The sequence below is a fragment of the Camelus bactrianus genome, chromosome 2 (assembly GCF_048773025.1).
Source record: "Camelus bactrianus isolate YW-2024 breed Bactrian camel chromosome 2, ASM4877302v1, whole genome shotgun sequence".
NCBI lineage: Eukaryota > Metazoa > Chordata > Mammalia > Artiodactyla > Camelidae > Camelus > Camelus bactrianus.
This window is the reverse complement of record NC_133540.1, coordinates 49,694,978-49,716,538: the sequence shown is the minus strand read 5'-3', so window position 1 is coordinate 49,716,538 and position 21,561 is coordinate 49,694,978. Positions and strand designations below refer to the sequence as shown.

Sequence of the window (21,561 nt, the reverse complement as noted above, 5' to 3'; positions counted from 1 at the left end):
ATCCAATATTCAAGATATTCTTAAAGATCATTCTTATGAAATAGTTATTTAATTGTAATGTATTCAACCCATGAACAGTCTAGATTTTAAATACAAAATACTGAAATGAAACTTAATAGCTAAAAAAATTCCTACTAACATGAGAAATTAAAAGAATATTGCCAGTCTTTATCAGCTCATTAGACATCCTACATGTGTTTTAAAACCTGGCTATTTTATTTATCATATATTGAAAGATTTCATTTTAGTGGATACACATTATTGACTTAGGATTCTTTTTTTCTCCTAACATACAATCTGCTAGGGTATTCAAGTAACGGCCACAACTCCCTCAATGAGAGCTGTGAGATTTGAAACTGGATTGATTGAACTGGAACTTTCGAATCGACTTCAAACCAAAGCTTCACCAGGAAGTAGCAGCTATCTGAAACTGTTTGGTAAATGCCAAGTGGATTTAAATCTGGCATTAGGACAAATTGTCAAACATCAAGTGAGTGCAGAATATGTTGATATTAGAACTGTGGCTTTTAAACTTTGTATATCAATTTGAACTACTTTTAGTATTAATATACTTAAAAAATTATTTAGTTTAAGTTCCTAAAATTTCTGGTTGTAAATTCTAATGAAAAATTGCTTAATAGGGCCCTTAATATTTTACCTTGGATTTTCATTGAGTATTTTGGCAGTAGATTGTTCTGTGCAAATGCAGTCAAATGAAACTTAATCTAGTATCTTCATAAATATTTGTTTATAATTTTGTTAAACATTATTTTTTATTTTAACATTCTGTACTTACATTGGTCAGTCCTTAAAATGTTACTAAGTTTCTTAGTTCCCCTGTTTGATAATGGCAAATTTTGCATGTTAAACTTGTCAAGTTAAAAATACATATATATGTGCGCAACAGTAAATCAGATTCTGTTTTATAAAAATTAACTTTCTTAGCTCATCAGAGAATTTTTTATTGTTGTTTTTGTTTTTGCTAAAAATTATTATGTGGATTTTAATCTTTTTTCCTTTAATTTGAAGAACCGATTAAAAGAATACCAGTCACACTTTCAAAACTGAATGGCTATATTAAAGATTATATGGGGGAATAAATGAACAAAAGTTTCATGTCATCTCTAGAAAAACAGTAATTTTTCCAAATAGAAACACAATTTGAAAGGAAAGGGGATCTAATTATCTTGAAACATTTAATATATTACCATTCAGAATTTGGACCTAATCCTAGTTTTTGTATGAAATTTATGTATGACTTCATATTTATTTCTTATATACCTATTCATACTGTATATTAATTTCAAATGTTTATAGTACAGAGTATTAGGAATGTATCATTGATGATTGAAACTGAGAAAAGTGTACTGTAGTTCTTTTGGTGAACAATACTATTAAGTGTTCAAACTTTTAGTTTCTTTAAATGAACATTTTCCATTGTTTTATTTTACTGAGTTTTTAATTTCATTTCAGGTTTATGAGGAAGCAGGTTCTGATTTTCATCAAGTTGCCTATTTTAAAACTAGAATTGGATTAAGAAATGCCCTCCGAGAAGAAATCAGTGGTTCTTCAGATAGGGAAGCTGTGCTTATTACCTTGAATAGACCAATTGTATATGCACAGCCTGTGGCCTTTGACAGAGGTAAGATAAACCATCAATACTATCTTACTAGATTTAGAAATGTTTTGGTAATGCTAGAGAAAAAATTATCTATAGTTGAGCACCACGAATGCTTAACAGCTAAATGTCTCTAAAATTTGAAACGTGACCATCCAGAAAAGGTTTCTCGCTTATTCTTTTCAGTTTTTGAAGTTATTTTACTTTTTAAAGTTTTTCGCTTCCTAGATAGGAATGTCTGATTCAGTATTTCAATTGTAATGCTAAGTTTTTTGGTTTGGATAACTAGTTGCATTTGTCCTGGTGCTATCTTTATTCATTTAGTCTATAAACATTTATTGTTTACTGTCTAGAAGGAGAATATGAATAGGGAAAGCAGGATCTCTGCCCTCAAGGAACTCTCAGTGCAGTGGGAAAGAGAGCAAAGTAGACTGCAGAGTGGAGTTACATGTATATCTGCATCTGTGTATGTAAATCCTGATATCTGATGCAGCCTAACTTTCCCTCTGCTGCTTAGAGGAGAAACTAATTTTCCAGATTGTACTTGGAGTTAGGAGTTCACCAGCGGGAGAGGAAAGGAAAGCTTGTCTTATTTATCTCTGTATCTGAAGGCCTAGAACAGTCCCAGGCATACAGTAAGAACTAAATAAATATTTGCCAAATGAGAGAGAACATGAATGAATATATATGATCACAGAGGTATAAGAAAAATACAGCAGCAGCTTTCATAAAAGAAAATAATGGGAAATAAGGCTGAATGATAGATAGGGTCTAATTACTGTTAATTGGGTGAATATGTTGGAATTGTATTTTAGAAGTAATGAAGAACCATTTATGAAGCCATTAAAGATTTAAATTGGTGGTGGGCATTGGCAGATGATAAGATCAGTTTATTAGAAAACCGCCCTTTTGGCAGGGTTATGGATAAGATTTAATTTTGCTAAATCCAGTACACAATTTTTTTCATTTCTCGTCTTACCGACCTCTGGTCCGCTTTCAACAACTCCTTAAAGTACTTTCTACTCTTTGTGTCCATGACATAATACTGCTCTTTCTTCTACTTCTCTGCCCCCTTCATCTTTATCTCCTGTTTAGGCACCTCCTTCTGCATACTGCATTAAATGATGGCTTACCTTACAGTTTCATTGTTGTTACAAACTCAGATGTCTTTGACTTCTCTCTCTAAATCACATCTTCTTAGTGTATATTCCTAGTACTAAGTACCTCTCCTTCAGAAATTCTTAACTGTAGTAAGAATAAGCTCCATAAAGTCAGGTCCCATGTCTGTTTTTGTTTGTTACTCCATCCTAAAGCCTAGCATTTCACAGATAATTTGTTGAATAAATGAATGGACCTGGATTTTCTTTTCCCTTCTCTCATTTTGCAGTTGCCCCCTTTCTGCTTTTTTCATTAGTCAAGTTAACTATTTCCTCTTAGATCCTTTCTAATTCTAATGCTACAATTTTCTGGGAGTAATTTTTATTAAGCAACAGGATTTTGCAGCTATTGAGGTTTACTTGCTAGTATAGCCTTACAGTTTTGATTTTAATTTTCTTTCTGCCTTGTCTTAATTATCAAAAGCTGTGCTGTTTTGGCTGAATTATAAGGCTGCCTATGACAATTGGAATGAACAGCGAATGGCCCTACATAAAGATATTCATATGGCTACAAAGGAAGTAGTAGATATGCTGCCTGGTATCCAGCAAACATCAGCTCAGGCCTTTGGGACTCTCTTCCTCCAACTCACTGTGAATGATCTGGGAATCTGCCTGCCTATCACAAATACTGCACAGGTATGAAAAATCAAATCATAGTCCATACTCATCATTTTTATGTATATAGAGTATAACAGTGACTTTTCCACAATAACAGTTTATAACTTGAATTTTAGTAAATAACAAGATTGAACTCTTTGAACTATTATTCATCCACAGTGTATTCAATATGAATCTCATGAAACTTTTCTGTGAAGCATTCTGATGTGCCTCAGAATAGTAATGAGATTGATAGCCATGTAATAAATCTTAATTTTTACTTTGGAAAATAAGTAGCTTAATTCTCAGAATTTTATTATTATTTTGTATTTAGCAAAGACATCTTTGGCATATACTTATTAATAAAATAGAAACAAAGGACATTTAATAAGAATACTATTTAATGTTTAATAATCTCAACTAAAATAGGGTAAGGAATTTCAAAATTCTTTTAAACTGTAATATTTAATGGTAATGAAACTTCCAAGTTATGTGTACTGGATAAAGGAAAAAATTTACCCTTTGTAATTTAGTACCAGTACTCAGGGAGACATATTTGCATGCACATGTGTATGAGAGAAAAGGCCATGGGCCCCTAACAGGCCGTGAAGTTACAATTATAACAAATACAGAGATTTATATTTTACTGTTAGAATTTACCTTAAATAACCGGTAACTAGTTGTTGAATGAATCTAACTTTTAGTATTTTGTTTGGCAAGACAATGTTAAGAAAAACTCTGGGTTGAGAGTTGGCAACGTGGTATGTTTGTGCTTCAGGAGTTGAAAAATGATATTTTAATGGCATGATGAACAGAACTCAAAAAGGTTGTACACATCAGGGGTGGTTGTCAAAATGAGAATGTTCCCCACAGCTAAAACAGAGGGTTGAGATAGAAAAGTAGATAATTAGCCTTATGTAAGTTTAGTTTTTTAAAAAATGTACACGGTGAATGCATTTCACTTGAGCAAAGTAATTTTTTAAAAGTAGGCATCCTTATAAGCTGCTTTTTAATGAAGCTCTCTAGGGTTGTCCCTTTCTAAATGTTTGATCCTATGAGTCATGTGAGATTTCCAAATTTTAAAAGTTGTACCTTTTGTCTCATTTCTTCTTTAATATATTTTGCAGTCTAATCATACTGGAGACCTTGACACTGGTTCTGCTTTAGTACTGACCATTGAAAGTACTCTCATCACTGCTTGTTCTTCAGAATCTCTAGTTAGTAAAGGGCATTTCAAAAACTTTTGTATCCGTTTTGCTGATGGCTTTGAGACATCATGGGATGACTGGAAACCAGAAATTCGTGGGGACCTGGTGATGAATGCCTGTGAGTGTCTTTTATCTTCTGTATGAGGTTTAGAATTTTTAAAAAGTAAAAGATAACTCCAGTGTCTTCATTAGTTAAACTAAATAATGTCCAGATGTATGAATGTTATTGAACTTTGTGAAATAAAGCCTATTTCTAATTAAAGATACCAGAACATATTTGATAAAAACTGCAGCTTTCAGTAGTTTTGGTAAGTAAACCAACTAGATATTCTTTTTGATGGTAATAACATCTGAAGTTTTGTTTATGCCCTGATTTCTCCTGTAATTGATTCATGAATGACCAGGTAAAGCATCTTTTTCCTGTGGGGATCTTGAAAGAAAGTGATAAATGTGTAAGATCCAGTTCATCCTATAACATAGTATTGGATAACCAGGAGCAGGAACTCCAGCCATAATTATTATTGACATGAATAAATTCACATGTCCAAATTTGTAGGATACAGAGTGTAACACGTGTGGATTCCTCTGATTCCATAATACTCAAGGTTGGAAATAAATAATCTGTGTTTATATGCTATTTTGAAGGTACAGGGGTTTATTTTTATTTTAATATTTTAAATATAACAGAGTTGATAAGACATCATTAATCTTAACAGTGAAGAGAAATTATATTTGAGGAATTAAAGGTTGTGAACTAAAATTCCTCAGCCAATCTGTAAACCAGAATTAATGCTTAATTATTTCTCAGAATTTGGTATGCCATTGTTCAGCAATTTTTTTCCCCTCTCCACTAGAAGAAAATCTTTCTAGTGCTGGGTTTTATTTGAGAACTGGGAAAATGTTCCATTATTTTTACATCAAAAATTGAAGTTTTAGCATTCAGTGTTGGCTAAAATTTAGATAATACTTTAGGTGAAATTCTTGGTTTTGAATGCTTTGCATTTAGATAATTCATAGGTAAAATACTAGTATTTCCGTTAAACATTTCAGGTTACCAAGAAGACTTGGTATCAGAGTACTCATGCCTAACACCCAAAAGACCAAAAATAGACTTCATCAGGAATCTTACAAATAATCATTTTACATGGTGGTTATATACATTTTTAAAAGTCACTATTACTCTCTTTTGTTTGTGTGTGGTTTTTTTCCTTAAAATAAATGTAAACCTACTAATTTTTATGAAGGTGACATTTGTTGTCATTATAGTTGTATTGGATAGAATATATTTGGAAGCAAAGGAAGGATATCATTTCCTTAACAGTTTAAACAAAGGGAAATGCATAAGACATGTGCCTCTAACTCAAAAGGAAAAACACAAGACTAAAAAACATGAACACTGGCTCAGCTCCTCAGTGTATATTAGACCAACAAAGTAGAACACTAATGTGCTGATAATCATGATAATCATAATTTATTTTGTGTTTTGGAGGGTATCAAGTGACTTGTTTTTGTAAAATGCATATTATTTAGTGCCTTGGGAGAGTGGCAAAGGAAATGAGTAGAGCAGTTGTTGACATAATGATAAGAATTCCAAATGATAAGTTTGCCAAGGTAGTTTACTACTTTGTAGTTTTTATTAGTTTTTATTGGGTATAACTGACATTTAATTTTTTAAGGAAAGAGAATTGAGTTTAGGGCAAAAAAATAAGTAAAAGTAAGATTATGCCTTAGGCTTTTTTTTTTTCACAGATTATTTAAAAATTATGCCCTAGAAAAAAGACAGCCCAATTTAATTTCCTCTCTAGGTGACAGTGTTTTTTGGGAAATGCAGTAAAAATTAGGAAAGACGATCTATAGGAAGGGTTCAATGGACCATGTAAGTAGATAGTAAAGATTAGACCCTTTTTATTAATATGTATTTACAAACCATTGAAAGTTTGAAAAATTCCAAGCTTTCTGTTAACACCTGGGTAACATTTGGTTGTAACAGCAAGAAAATTGCCATCCTGGATTCTGGCTGGTCCAACGCAGGGACCACGGGTACCATGGGAAAGAGCCCAATGGGTTTCTCTCATCTCATCACTTTCAGGATTTGGATCTACTCCTAAAAATTTTAATGTTCCTTATTAATTCATTATGGCTCTGTATTCTGTAAATTTATATAATTTTTTAAACTTAATTTTTAAAAATTCTCTGGCACTTCTTGGGATTGGAAGTCCCCAAAGTTTTCTATCCTTTTTGAATTTACTAGTTCTTCCTTTCACTTGGCCTTAGTTATTCTACTCCTGTTCAAGGGTTTTCTTTTTATTGTAGAGTTGTTAGATTTGAAAGGGTAATGTGGGGTTTTTTTGCTCTGATTTATAACCACACTATTAAAGGTGAATTGGGCAATCTTTTACCCCAAGATCTAGTTCTTTTTTATAATTTGTGTGTGAGGCACAAGTACCATATGTTTCAAAAATATAATTTAGATTTTAAAGTTATTGGCATTGGGGAGGGTATAATTGTGGTAGAGCATGTGCTTAGCATGGATGAGATCCTGCGTTCAATCCCCAGGACCTCCATTAAAAATAAATAAACCTGATTACCCCAAAAATTTAAAAATAAAGTTATTGACATTACTTTTAAAATATAATAGAAATTGTCATTTAATAGATGCTTTTCCCCAGAATACATTATAGCATTTCTATAACTCACATTTGAGTAACAGTTGAATACTAGTTTAGGTTATGGAGTGAACTGCAAAAAGACATTTCATTTAAGGTGTACGTAATGTCAGGTTCAGATTGAAATTGGGTTTCCATTAAAGATTACTGAGAAAGGGTCTTAATTCTATCTTTAGACTTTACTTTGTTTAAAAGTTGTTTCAAAGATGGTATGTCTTTACTGATTAAAATTGTTGATTTAATTAGCCTTTCTTTTTAAGCTGGAGTTATCTGATTAAAGCTAAGTAGTAGTAAATGTTTCAAAGTTAAAGTCAGATATGTTCTGGGGATAGGACCATGACCTTAGGAGACTGACCTTATTAGATTGACAGTATGGCAGTCAGTCATCTTTTTCTCATAAAATGATCCTTGACAAAGTAAAACATAAGGCTGGTGAGTCATGTCTGTTACCTAATGTGGCAGTTCTTAGTTATCAAAAAATCATTTTTACATCATTTACATTCTCAAAGTGCCATTCACTCATAATGGCACAAATTGTCATAGCATCAGGAAACCACACTTTCAAAGTTGGCCAGGTATTGTCACTCAGATAAGGAAATCACATGCAGAATGTAAAGCTAAAGCTGCAGTTAAATTCTTTTTCTTTCTTTACTGAAATATAGTTGATTTATGATATTATATTAGTTTCAGGTGTATGCAGTTAGGTTCTTAAAAATCAGTAAGAATAAAATATTGTGAGATACAAAATAGGAATTACAAGTTATCTAAAGCAGTCCTTTCATTCCCCAGATGAGAACTGAAACTTGGAGAGGCCACTGATCCTATTTATATTAAGATAATCATCTTTGGGTGAAAAATTGCAGTACAATATGTTATTGCGAGCATAATTTTATTGAAGATTATTTTGGGGGTGATTTTTGTGCAGGTGTAGTTCCAGATGGTACCTATGAAGTATGTTCCAGGACTACAGGACAAGCAGCTGCTGGTAAGTTCGCATTTGGTATTACTTTTGCTATATATGTCAGGTAGAATCTGCTTTTGCATCTATTTTTTCTGCCTTTGTATTAAAGGATCTTTTAACTAAACAAATTCTGGTATTCCCTAATGTTTAAAAACTATTTTGCAATAATATTAGCATATTTTTATTTAGCAATACATTAGACACCATCAGTGTACAATATACAGTACAAAATGTTTTGGGAAAGACAAAGATGATTAAGATATACTTTCTATGCTCTATAAATTTAAATTCGAATAATGGAGTTAGGGCCCTGTAACATAACTGAACTGCAATAAGTGATAAGTTCAATAAAATATAAAATTCCAATTGCTGGTGAAATTTACAGGAGAGAGAAATTTCCAAATTTTGAAGGATACTGAGATGAGAGAAAGCTTTATAGAACAAGCACTTAAATAAGGACTTGAAAGATGAATAAAATTATTTCCTAAGCAAAAACTGGAAAATATGAATAGAAAAAAATCAGGCAGAGAGAATAATAGGTGTCATGATGTCAAAACACAATGTCTAGCTAGAGTTGTTCAAATTGGCTAGAATAGAGTTATATGAAAAAAGGATGGGAAAAAGCTTAAGTCCAAATTAAGAGTTTGGACTTGATTTGGTGGACAGTGAGAAAGCCACTGAATTTTTCTGAACAAGAAAGTAGATGGTGACAGTATCACAGGGACAGGGGTCAGAGGAGAAAAACCCAGGAACCTGGTTAGGACATAACTATGGATATAATAACCTGTCTTGACTAAGTGTAAATTTGTATTATTTTGCCTGGTATAAAATTAGGGTATGCTAAACGAGATATTTATTTAAGAGCTCTTAAAATGTTGAGAAGGGTAGAAGCTGATTAAGATTAGTAGATTTCCTCTCTCTCCTTACTATTCCCTCTTATCCTCCCAAGCCTAGTCTCAGGACTCATCGTAAGTAAATTGTCTCAGAAAGTATGCAAGGCCTGCAGTCCCCACTGATAGAGAACTGAAAAGCCTAGGAAATTTCCAGCAGTAATGTTAGAAGGAAAAGGTGATGACTGAGGTAAATACATACTGGGAGAAAGGTCACATAAAAGTCTTTGTCAGGACTCTTGTTTGTTAGTGACAACAACCCACTCCAACTAGCTTAACCAAAAGGGGAAACCTATTAAAAGAATATTTGCAGATCACAGTTACACTTAACAATAGCTATCTTAGGGAAGAGAAGGAACCAGGGCAATGGAGGGGCCCTGAGGAACCACTGGAAACGATCTCAGCTGCCACCTGGGCTCTTTCCGGCTCTTGTCTTTGCTTCTGTCTGGCTGCTTCATTTTTCTTTACTGCTGACCTCCTTACACATGGCAGGAAACATGGCTGCCAACAGCTCATGAGCCTCATTTTCCCACCCTCAGTCACTAGAGAGGGACCAGTCTTTTCTCAAGTCCAGGGGAGGATTCTTAGTTTTCCAACTTTGACCCTTACCTGAACTAATTATCTAATACATTCTGGTGCATGAGGAAGGGTCATGCCAATTCCTGCTATAGCCATGGGAAGGTGGATCAGCTTGAGGGCTGGTGGGAGGACGAAGTCCACAGGGCACAGGAGGAAGAAGGGTGCTGCACAGAGGGCACCACAGATATGATAGGGAAATCAATCCCATAGTCTGATGTTTCTGACAGATCTAGCTGTGAGAGACATTAATCATTACACAGGGCCATCGTCCATTTTAATCCTTGAATGTAGAATTATTTAACTTTCTATACTCAGAACTTACCAAAAATGCCACTTCTTTATTTAAACAGAAAGTAGTAGTGCTGGAACCTGGACACTCAATGTATTGTGGAAAATGTGTGGGATTGATGTCCACATGGATCCTAACATTGGCAAAAGACTCAATGCTCTGGGCAATACCCTTACGACACTGACAGGAGAGGAGGACATAGATGACATTGCTGATCTAAATTCAGTGAACATAGCTGACCTGTCAGATGAGGATGAAGTTGACACTATGTCTCCCACTATCCATACTGTAAGTAAACCCACTGTTAGATTTTTTCAGGACTGGCTTTTACCCTAAGAAAGGGATATTACTAAATCAGTGTTATTTGCTGTAGTTGCTAATTGAGGAAGGAAGGGAATGGTGGTTTTCTGTGTATACATTTATATAATATTGTTTTTTACTTTAATAATATTGTCTTTCAATTGAGTTCCTTGTTTTATAATCTACCAACCAAATTGTGCATTAACCTACAGGTAACGTATTAACATTGAAAGCAAAGTGCAAACAAATTTTTAGGGACAGAAAGTAGATTAGTGGTTGCCTAGGGCTGGGAGAGTCTGAAAGGTTGGGAGGGGGAATGGGAAGAGACTGATAACAGTTATGAAGTTTGTTTAGGGGGTGGGGGATGAAAATGTTCTGAATAGATTCTGATAACGATTCCACAGCTTTGTGAATATACTAGAAACTACTGAATTAATACATTTTAAATGGGTGAATTTATGGCATGTGAATTCTATCTCAGGAACTATGTTTAAAAATGAATGTCAAAAGCAAAGAGCATGCACACAAAAGGAAGTATACATTTAAAAATATATATTTCCATCTATACTGTACATATTCTTTAGTATCAGATTATTTGGTAGTTAAAAAGAAAGTTTCTCTCTGCTTTTATTCCAGTATTGATTTAAAAAGACTTTTGAAACATCTTTTAACTATTGTATTCTGAAATAGTTTTGTTCTTGGAAAGAAATTTTTAAAAATTAATGTTACTGTTTATCATTTAGAGTTCAGATGGAAGTTCAGTAAGTGGAGATGGCCACAAGCTCACCTTTGGGCAGCGACTTGTAAATCACCTACTAGGCCTGAGGCGCCCACATCAGCGCTATTCTGTTCCTGCAGAGTATCTGTGTGACCCCGAGATGGGGGCCTCCCCTCAGTCTAGCCAGTCCCATTTGAAAGCATGCAGAGCTCACTCATGGGGAAACGTAGGTAGCAACTAAATAGATTACTTATGAAAATGAAGGGATTCGAATCACTGGAGAATTCCAATCATCTTACTTAATATAGATGGCTTTGATTCTTGCATGCTTCCTTGATTTAAGGTGTTTTTTCTGTGATAGTATAGATTTGCTGTGTGACCTAAGGGTGTTACTGACAGACATGCTTTTGATTTTTCAGGAAGCTGTAGATTATCGAAGACAAGGAGCATCTTGTAGCCAGCCAGGAGAACTTAGAGGAAGAAAAATCATGAAACGTATAGTGGATATCAGAGAGCTGAATGAACAGGCCAAAGTAATAGATGATCTTAAGTATGTATAATGATTTTTAATTTAATATAGTATTCCCTAATAATAGAATCAGGATTTTAAATGTGAAGGAAACTGAATTTGTGCCAGTACAACTCCTTTAGTTTATAAGTGAGATCACGAAGGTCAAGAGAAGTTTGGTGATTTGTCTGAGAACATACACTCATTAGTGATAAAGTTAGAAGTCCTAGTCCAGTGCTCATCACAACTTCATTTTTGAGCAGTTTATGACTGATTTTATGTCACATGCATGCATCTCTACGTCTGTGTACATACATGTGTCTTCATGTATGTATATAAATACATGTGTCAGTATTTTGGTAATATTTTGGGAATGCAGATTTTTAAGAGGGGAAACAACTTTCGAATTTATTAAGCACCTATTGTGATTCTGACATATGACCTCAATTTAATCCTCCCATCATTTCTGTGAAGTTAGATGGCATTATCCAAACTTTATAGATGAGAAAACTGGCTTGAAGAGGTTAAAGAACTGGAATTTGAACTTGTGTTTGTCTGCATTCAAATTTCATGCTCTTCTTGCCTGCTTATATTAGCAGTTTCCTAGAACTGAGGCGAGGGTAGAGTGAGTCAAGAGAAGGGAGTAGGTGGTAGAAGTTTTTTTCTTTGCCTGTTGCCTGCTAGATAGTACTGACCAGGTAACGCTTCCTCCGTAAGGCTAAATATTCTTCTTGCCAAACTTTGAGATTTTTGTTTCCCCAAAAGGTGATAGTTGTGCCTCATCCTTTCTAATTATATTACCCCTGTGTCTGTGTTTTTCTTGCATTCAAGGGTTACACAAATATATGCATTGTAAATGAAGGTATTCCCTAAAAACTTGTCTGTAAATTACTTATGATACAGTGATTCACATTTTCCTGTTGACTTACTTTACAGTTTGAGTTTTGTTCTCAGGGGAAAAAATGACTTGAAGCAAAATATACTTCCTCCCTAAATCTTACCTGGGGCTTAAATTATATGTAGAATTTTACATACAGATAGTCTTCTGCAGAGTGGGTCCATAGCTTTCATGAGATTATCAAAGAGACTTTTGATGTAGAAATAGGTAAGAGTCATTTCCTAAAATGTTAGTGAAGCTTTTTTATAGTTTTCTGGATATGAGTGTTAACTCTGGAGGATTTTGGTCTGTTCATACATAATCTTTGATATTCTGATAAGTGAAAGAATTAAAAAGGAGCAAATAAAAATCACTCTCACTTTGTCACCTCCTTATGCTAATTGCCACATTTGTTTTGCATCCAGAAAATTAGGTGCAAGTGAAGGAACCATAAACCAGGAAATTCAACGTTATCAACAGTTAGAATCTGTTGCCGTGAATGACATTAGAAGAGATGTTCGTAAAAAATTACGGAGGTCCAGTATGCGAGTGAGTAAACATTTAAGGAGAATTTTATTAAAGTAGACTGTTTAAAATTTTTACTTTATTAAATTTTATGATGATACTTATGTTGTTCTCTTTCTTCCTCCATTGCTGGTGATAACACTTGATTTGCATATCCCATATCTACTATGTACCGAGCACTATTTAAAGTACGTTACATTTAACAATCCATTAAATCCTTAAAACAGCCCTACATGGTAGCTTGTATTATTTTCCCTGTTGTAAAGATGAAGCAACTGAGGCACAGAGAGGTCAAGTAATTTGACCAAGGTTATACAGCCAGCAATCCCCGTGGAGCCAAGATTCAAACCTAAACAGTGGGACTCTACAGTATATGTCCTTAGCCACTGTGTTTTGTCTGCCTTTCATAAAGTCATGCTTTCTTTTTTATATCTAACTCAAATGTGAAATCTTTTGAGATGTCCATTCTACCCCATCCCACTTTCCATAACTGACTACTCTTGCCACTACGTACTCTCAGCACTTTATGTTAATTAACTGCATATTTAGTTGTCCGTACTAGAGTTTGAGTCTCTTAAAGGAAAAGTTATTTAGCTTTGACCTTACTATCTACCACATTGTCTGGATTGAGTCCAGTTACTAAACAACTGAAATAAATATATAGATAAATATACTATTAAAATACAGTAGAAAATAATTCTAAAACTTATTCAAATGGAGGTAGGTTCCTTTGGGTCAAAGTGGTCTTGTTAGTAGAAAAACTAATAAGTGGGTTCTTAGATATATTCATATTTATATATAATATTTTCAGCATACCCTTCATCTTTTGTTTTTTTACCAGAATAAGGTTTTTGGGTGGCACCCCAGTACATAAAAACAGATAAAAATCAGAGCTGCTAAGGTCAAAGGAAGGGGGAGAGGTTGCAGGGATCCAGGATTCATTGTCTTGAATTTTCTTTGCTTGGTCACCACCAAATTCCCAGCAAACCTCATTTGAATACTGTTCTAAATTATTTAAATTAAGAATAAAATTCAATTTGAGCTACTAATAACTGGCTTCTGATAGTACTAAATGGATAGTGATGATCTGTAATGCATAACTCTGTTTAAAAATTTTGCCACTATGTACTTCATAGTCATACAATAAAACTAAAATATTGCTTGCGTACTGTTTATAAGGTAGGTTATACTTGGTAATTGACAGTTAAAAATAAAACTAGGTAGAGAAGATTAGGGAAATTACTGAAATTACATGTGTGTTCTTAACATTTGTGTCATTTGGTATTTCCTCCTCAATTGGTTTAGACTTTAAATCTCCATTGTATTAGAATCTTTTTTGTATCTAGGCCCCCAGCTACAAATTTGGAGAAGAGGGATTTGGAGACAAGAAGGGTGTTTCAGTCACCACTTCCTTTCCTGTCCTGACTTCTGTCACGGGGTGCCCTGGGGTGGTTGGTGGTCGCTCTCTCGCCCCCCGCCTCCCTCCCCCTTCCCTTATCTCCTCTTCTCACCCCTCCCCTTACCTAAGTTCTCCGAGAATCTTGCCTTTTAATTCTCATTTTTGTTCTCTCCTTTCTTATCATTTCTTTTTTCTCCCCTTATTTCTGTACTCCTCACCCCGCTCCCAGTTTTTTTTCTCTTTTCTCTCAGGCAAGAGCCAGTGGCTCATGTTCTCATTGTACAGCCCTCCTAACTGATGCTCGAACTAAAGAGTAGCTGATTCCTGCTGCACTTTGATCTAAGTTGTTAAGTGACATTTAAAGTTGCAATTTAAGATAACTTGCTATTGATCAAGGGAAGACAAGCTAACTTGTTTAATAGTACAACATTTTATTTGACGTCAGATATTACAATAGTAAACAACTGCCTAAAGTCACCCTTTTTCTCTCCCATTTCATTAGGCTGCTTCTCTAAAGGATAAGTGGGGTTTGGGTTACAAACCAAGTTACAGCCGATCGAAAAGCATTTCGGCTTCTGGAAGACCACCTCTTAAGCGAATGGAAAGGGCAAGGTAATAAATATTTCAACCAATGAAAGAATAAAATTGCTGACTTCTTTACCAAGGTTCACTACTGATTTATTGTGTTCTAACTGGGGAAATTACAAAATTAAGCTAGCAAATGGACCTTATTAGTCAAAGACCAGTAATAGGGGATACTGGCAAACTAAATTTGAGAAATTCCTCTACCCCATTTATACCACAGTGAGTGTGCTTTTTAGTAATGAAGTACATTGCTATTTAGACAAGTTTATGTGTAAACTTACATACTATCCAAAGAAATGAATATTTGCATATTAGTAGCTCGCTGTGAATTTGTCATTTTAGGAAAAGGTATGATTGTACACACATTTAGCATATGAAAAGATGGAAATTTTACATATTATTGAAGAAAACTATAGTTTTACTAGTAAATGAACATTGTAAAGTAAGTATAAATCCTTTTTTATAAGGTTTAGTTTTAGAAAATCTTGTGCCAAAGCAATGAATTTCTTTTGTGGGATGCTAAAGGTTAAGAAATGGAATACCAGAAGTTCAATCCTTGGATAAGGTAAATATTTAGAAACAGAATGTTAATGTTATTAATCAGACTTTATAAAGTCCAGGGATTTTTTTTGAACGAGAATGTTTATGTTTTATAACTTTCTATTTTACTTACAGTTCCCGAGTGGGAGAATCTGAGGAGCTCCCGGAAATCCGCGTGGATGCAGCATCTCCTGGACCCAGAGTCACTTTCAATATCCAGGATACAGTAAGAGATTATTTGTTAGACATACACAGTGCTAATAATTTTTAGGAATTACAAAATTATAATGGTTATGCAGTTTCAAAATACTACCTACCTACTGTGAAAGTGTCGATTGTGATGGTTGAAGTGTCTGTACATTACCAAACGGCAGGGCACCGCCTGCGTGCGGGCACCGGAGAGCCATGCTGCCGGTGTTCGTGTTTTGCATGTAGAATAAAGACTCCTCCACACCGCTTGCTCATAGGTGGAAATGTTTTGTTGAATAATTTTTCTTTCAAGTGCAAATCCACATTAAACCAGGTATTTTACACAGATATAGATGTGAAATGTTTGTACTTTATGTATTTTTATTATTTATGAATTTTAGTTCAGAATATATATAGATAATAGCAGAAACCAGAAATAAAAAGGTCAGCTTCAAAGTTGTATTCTAATTTTGTAGCATGTTAAAGTTTATGTTAAAATGTTTGTTCTGTTTTTTGTTTATTTGTTTCTTTTAAAGCATTGTTTTTTATTTTTCATGAATTTTTATAAGTTTTCTTATTATTTTAATTAAGTTGAAAAAAACAGTATGGGGAAGTACACCACAATCCAGCTGTCCTGGGGAAGGGTATTTTCAGGTACTTTTTAAGAACAACATAAATTATGCTTTAAAACTAATTAACCACTCTCAAAATCTGCTTTCAAATATCTTCCTCTCATTTCATACTAAATTCAGACCTTGAAGATGCTTTACATACAGGTTTAAGATTGTTTGAATATTTTTCATCATGTATATTTCATATGATCTTGCATGAATGTATTTTACTTCTGTACTTCTTTATAATTTAATAGTAATCACTTGATCTCCAAAATTAAAAAAGGATTAAATCAGCTTACCAAATTAACTCAACCAAATCATAAGCCACAAACTGCTGTACCTTAGTTATTCACTAGTTCCTGAGTGAATCTCTTTTTCCTGCATTCAGCTACAAAATGAATCTTTTCTTTAAGAAAAATTAGTTACCTAATTCAAGCTAGAATCAAATCTATATCAGAACAACAAATTAATCATTGAATGTTATTTATTTTGAGTCACTTGTATAAAAAAGCATGTATAAAAGCAACCCATAAAAAAATTATGAAAATGTGGAAATTGTGCTACACAATCATTTATAAATTGAATTAACACCTTTATAAGCCACATATTTTCCCTAAATAAAAGTTATAAAGTAAAATTTAATTTTAAAATTGAATCTGTACAGTAGGTATATAAATCTTTATCTAGGAACTTTCTGTCAAATTACGTTTAAAAAAATGAAACTTATTCCACATTTGTTTTCTTTCCCTTCCCCCGCTCATTTAAGAAAGTCTCAACATATATCCCATAGTTACACTGAATTTAGTCAAACTGAATTTTGTTTTAGAACTGTAAGATTATAATATAGTGACCTTGACAAATATGTCCTTTTTTTTTCCTAAAAATGAGCTTGGAAATAAATCATTTACAGTGAATTAAATGGATTCTACTAATTAAGTGATTATTTTTTTCCTGTCCAACATTTTAAAAAATTGGGATATAATTGACATGTAACATTATTTTCAGGTGTACAACATAATTGTTTTACATACGTATATATTTGTGAAGTGATTTATTCCTAAAAGCATTAGTATTTGAACTGATTCAAGCCCTATTTTTTAATAGCAATATATGCTATCTATAAAGAATAGTATATAAAAATCAGAAGTTACAAAGTAGATCATTAAGGCATAAATAGAAAATATAAAGCAAAGGGATATTTATTTATATCTATATCTAGATATTTATATCTATAAACTCTTACCACAGTTTTAAAAATTTAGTATTTTCTGATAAATAAAATCTGATTTACTTATTTAGTAAATAATTGTATTTTATAAAACATGAAGAAAAGCTAGATTCTGCAGATGTTTGAGATTTTGATTATGGGATTTCACTCTGCATCTGATAGTAGCATCAATAAATTTACCCTGCACATTACACTTTACAAAGGCTTACCACATTCTCAAAGGGGTATGCAAGCAGCTCTCACAACTGGGAAACCAAATTAGGTCACAGGAAGTTTTGGGTTTTTTTGACCTATTTAAATACAGTAGCCTCCTGGTGCAGTTAGTGACATGGTATTTATACAGACTATTCACCTTAAAATATAGAATTCTTAGCTTTGGTTGATTGATATGCTTTATTACATAACTATTTGCACATCTGTCTTCAACCCAATAGGGGCCCATTTTTAATAGAGTTATCCACAAAAAAGTATCTAGAAGCTTGAAGTATGTTCTGTACAGACACTGCATGCTCTCCCATCACTAACTGCTCTCCTGCCCTTCTACTTTTTAGTTGATCACATTGTTTCTTTTGTCTCCACAGCATGTTTAATCTATGCTTTAAAGAATTGCAATATATATGTACTAATTAATATGATGATATATGCTTATGTAAAGTAAAATTTCACTCTTAGTTTTTCATGTGTCAGTGGTGTGACTTTCTGTGGTTGGAACTTCTGCTTCCTTCCTTGGTGTGCCATTTCATATGTTCGTAAAGCTGACCTTTCTTTCAGATCAGAGTAAGGAAATTCAACTCTGAGAGAAATTTTAAATGCTTAAAACCTATCTTTTTCTTTTTCTTTTTTTAACCAAAAAGAAGTTTATAATGCAAACCTGATTCATGTTTTCTCTTTTTACAATCAGTTTCCAGAGGAGACAGAACTGGACCTTTTGTCAGTAACCATTGAAGGTCCATCCAATTACTCATCAAATAGTGAAGGATCATATTCCATGTTCAGTTCTCCCAAAACTCCTGGAGGCTTTACACCAGGCATTGCTTTTCAACCTGAAGAGGGCCGACGGGATGACAGTTCATCTTCTACCAGTGAAGATTCCGAGAAGGATGAAAAGGATGAAGACCATGAGAGGGAAAGGTTTTATATTTACAGGAAACCCTCGTGAGTAGCCTTTTTCTTTTAAGATCATTAGGCAGTATTTTAGAATCTAGAACTGAGCTTAAAGCAATTTTTTACAGGAAAAATATCTTAAATATGCCTAGCCAGAGTGAGACTAAGAGACTTATCCATGGTTTACTAATATGATTTAGTTCCATATGGCATTATTTTTTCTTTCCTTGTTTTTCTTTTAATAAAATCTAGAAAGTAGCATTTAAACTTTACAATTTGCCCAAATGAAATCTCCAAAATGTGGAATGTAGTTCATACACTGATATCCAGACTCCTTAATGGCAGTGATGGTGCCTGTGTCCTGAGCACGTAGCACATTGCCTGGCATGTAATAGTTACTCATTATGTACCTGTTGAATAAAATGTGACTCCATTAAACTAAGGAAAATCTTCAGTTAGTATGAGCTAGTTGAATAATTTGAATTTATGATATAGTAAAATTTATTTATAGACTATTGCTCACATAACATGATGGAAAATAGTTTGTTGAAAACTCTTCCCATTTTACTGCAATGTAATGACCAGCTGTTCTTTCTCTAGACACACATCTCGTAAAAAAGCAACAGGCTTTGCTGCTGTTCATCAGCTATTTACAGAACGCTGGCCAACAGCACCAGTCAACCGAAGTCTTAGTGGCACAGCTACAGAGAGAAATATTGACTTTGAACTTGATATACGAGTTGAAATTGATAGTGGAAAATGTGTGCTCCACCCAACCACCCTTCTACAAGAACATGATGATATAAGCTTGAGAAGGTAAGATATTGTTCAGAAAAGGGTACATATAAGTTAATTTGTCAGAAATAATATTTATGTGTCACTAATCAATACAAACATTTTCCTCCTACATCCCCAAATGCAGATTTAAAGAGTATATAATCATAATTGGAATGTTTGCGTGTTTATTTGTATAACATACTATTTCTTTAAACAAACGTATATTTTCTAGTGATGAGAAATGGACATGTGATTTAGATTCTAGCAAATTTTTTTAATTAAAATAGTTATATCTTTGGAATTCTCCTAAACAAGCATGAATTTCTCACTTAGTCTCTGTTCTTGTATTGTGCACATTTCCATTTCAAATAACAGTACAATACTCAGAGATATCTTGTTATTGGGAGTTTTGATGAATTCATAAAGATATAAGAAAGATTGGGAAACAATTGCACAGAGAGGCCTTAAGAAAATGCAATGTTGTTCAGGCTGTAACTGCAGCTTTACCATTTGTTTTAATCGTTTAAGAAACAGTGGTATAAATAGGCTTACGGTTAGATTATTTTTTCTCTGAATTTTTATTTTGTTTTTACTTCCTAATCTAAAAAAGAATTATAAGAAAATAATAACATTAATGACTGAGTGGATGGGTAGGGAGTGGGTGGAGATGTAGATAAAACAAGGAAGCAGAATGCTGACAGTTGTTGAAGCCGGGAGATGGATCCATGGGGTCTATTCTACCATTCCGTTTACTTTTTTTATGTTTGAAATTTTCTATAATAAAAGATTTTTAAATGGTCTTTTTGTCTAATGAGGGTTTTATAAAATGAGAAGATAAAAAGACACTCTAAACAGTTGAATTCTTATAATAGTGATGATAAAAAGAATGACTGTTTATTTTTGGTTGAACCACAATAAACCAAAATAAATTGCCCATATTCAGCTGTTTTTACCTGTGTAAAAGGCAATTTCATTTGGTTCAACCTAATGTGCTCAAGTGAAACAATTGTGACCTCAGGAAAGAATAAAGGTAACTGCCCTCAGTAGTTATGGAACATAGGACAGAAGCATTGTCTGTGCAAGGATCAACCAGTTTAGCTAGAGACACTGATGAGCTTCCCTTTCTCAACTTTATTAATATTTTACATTCTATGTACTGTATAAATGAAAGTCTGATTTTAAACAAAATAAAAGGAGAGAAATGTCTTTTAAAAAGATAAAGTATTTTTCTATTTATAGGAGTTATGATAGAAGTTCCAGGAGTTTAGATCAAGATTCTCCCTCAAAAAAGAAGAAGTTTCAAACTAATTATGCTTCCACCACCCATTTAATGACTGGCAAGAAAGTGCCATCATCTCTACAAACAAAGCCTAGTGACTTAGAAACAACAGTATTTTATATTCCTGGAGTTGATGTAAAGGTAAAAACCTATTTGTCTAGGATACGGGATTAGGTTATTAGTAGCCATGTTTATCTTCTATCATATATGTTCTTCCTTCACCAGTTACATTAAAATGAGACTTCCTGAAGTTTTTCTCTGATACAACCATATTCTGAATACGAGACTGTCTAAATTGGTTGCCCTTTTTTCCATGAAATGTTGATAAAAACAAGTTAATTCTCTTTTTTATTCATTGATATTCATAACATATTTGTCAAACCTTGCCTAGTGCAACTTTAGTAAACAATTGTTTTTTTAGACTATAGACATACACAATCCTAGAATGTTAAGCTAGAAAGAATTTAAAATACTATCTGGGATGACCTTTTTAATTTTAAAAATGAAAAAAAGCTAATAAGGAACTTGCTGGTATCACAGAGCTAACTTGTAAAATCTTCTGGCTCCTGGACCTATGTTCCTTCTACCACATTTTTGTATATTTCTTGATTTTCCTCATCTGCATACTTTTAATTTGGAAGTTTTTTTGCTTCAATACAGTTGCATTACAATTCCAAGACTCTAAAGACTGAATCACCTAATGCCTCCAGAGGATCTTCTTTGCCAAGAACACTCTCTAAAGAGTCCAAGCTGTATGGTATGAAAGATAGTGCAACATCTCCTCCTTCTCCTCCTTTACCTTGCACTGTCCAGAGCAAGACTAACACCTTACTTCCTCCCCAACCCCCACCTATTCCCTCAGGTATTTAAGGAAAATATACTTTATTTTTAATTTTTTTCATAAATTAATTTTTAGTCATCACCTACTTGCTCTATTGAGATTTTCAAACTCA

General features: G+C 33.5%; 1 protein-coding gene across 9 annotated transcripts in view; it reads left to right on the top strand.

The window, feature by feature from the left end:
* BLTP1 (bridge-like lipid transfer protein family member 1) overlaps positions 1-21,561 on the top strand; it is a 175,649-nt gene that overhangs the window by 127,580 nt on the left and 26,508 nt on the right. For 5 of the 9 annotated variants that reach the window (XM_045514968.2, XM_045514969.2, XM_045514970.2 and 2 more), the window contains 16 exons: positions 305-490; positions 1,474-1,642; positions 3,200-3,411; positions 4,500-4,698; positions 8,172-8,231; positions 10,027-10,253; positions 11,009-11,209; positions 11,403-11,533; positions 12,794-12,917; positions 14,795-14,904; positions 15,553-15,643; positions 16,198-16,260; positions 18,350-18,603; positions 19,153-19,368; positions 20,569-20,749; positions 21,269-21,470. In XM_045514968.2, coding sequence (XP_045370924.1) covers positions 305-490; positions 1,474-1,642; positions 3,200-3,411; positions 4,500-4,698; positions 8,172-8,231; positions 10,027-10,253; positions 11,009-11,209; positions 11,403-11,533; positions 12,794-12,917; positions 14,795-14,904; positions 15,553-15,643; positions 16,198-16,260; positions 18,350-18,603; positions 19,153-19,368; positions 20,569-20,749; positions 21,269-21,470 — 2,626 coding nt within the window. The remainder of the gene's footprint in view (positions 1-304; positions 491-1,473; positions 1,643-3,199; positions 3,412-4,499; positions 4,699-8,171; positions 8,232-10,026; positions 10,254-11,008; positions 11,210-11,402; positions 11,534-12,793; positions 12,918-14,794; positions 14,905-15,552; positions 15,644-16,197; positions 16,261-18,349; positions 18,604-19,152; positions 19,369-20,568; positions 20,750-21,268; positions 21,471-21,561) is intronic. The other 4 variants (XM_045514972.2, XM_045514973.2, XM_045514971.2 and 1 more) reach the window with 4 other exon arrangements.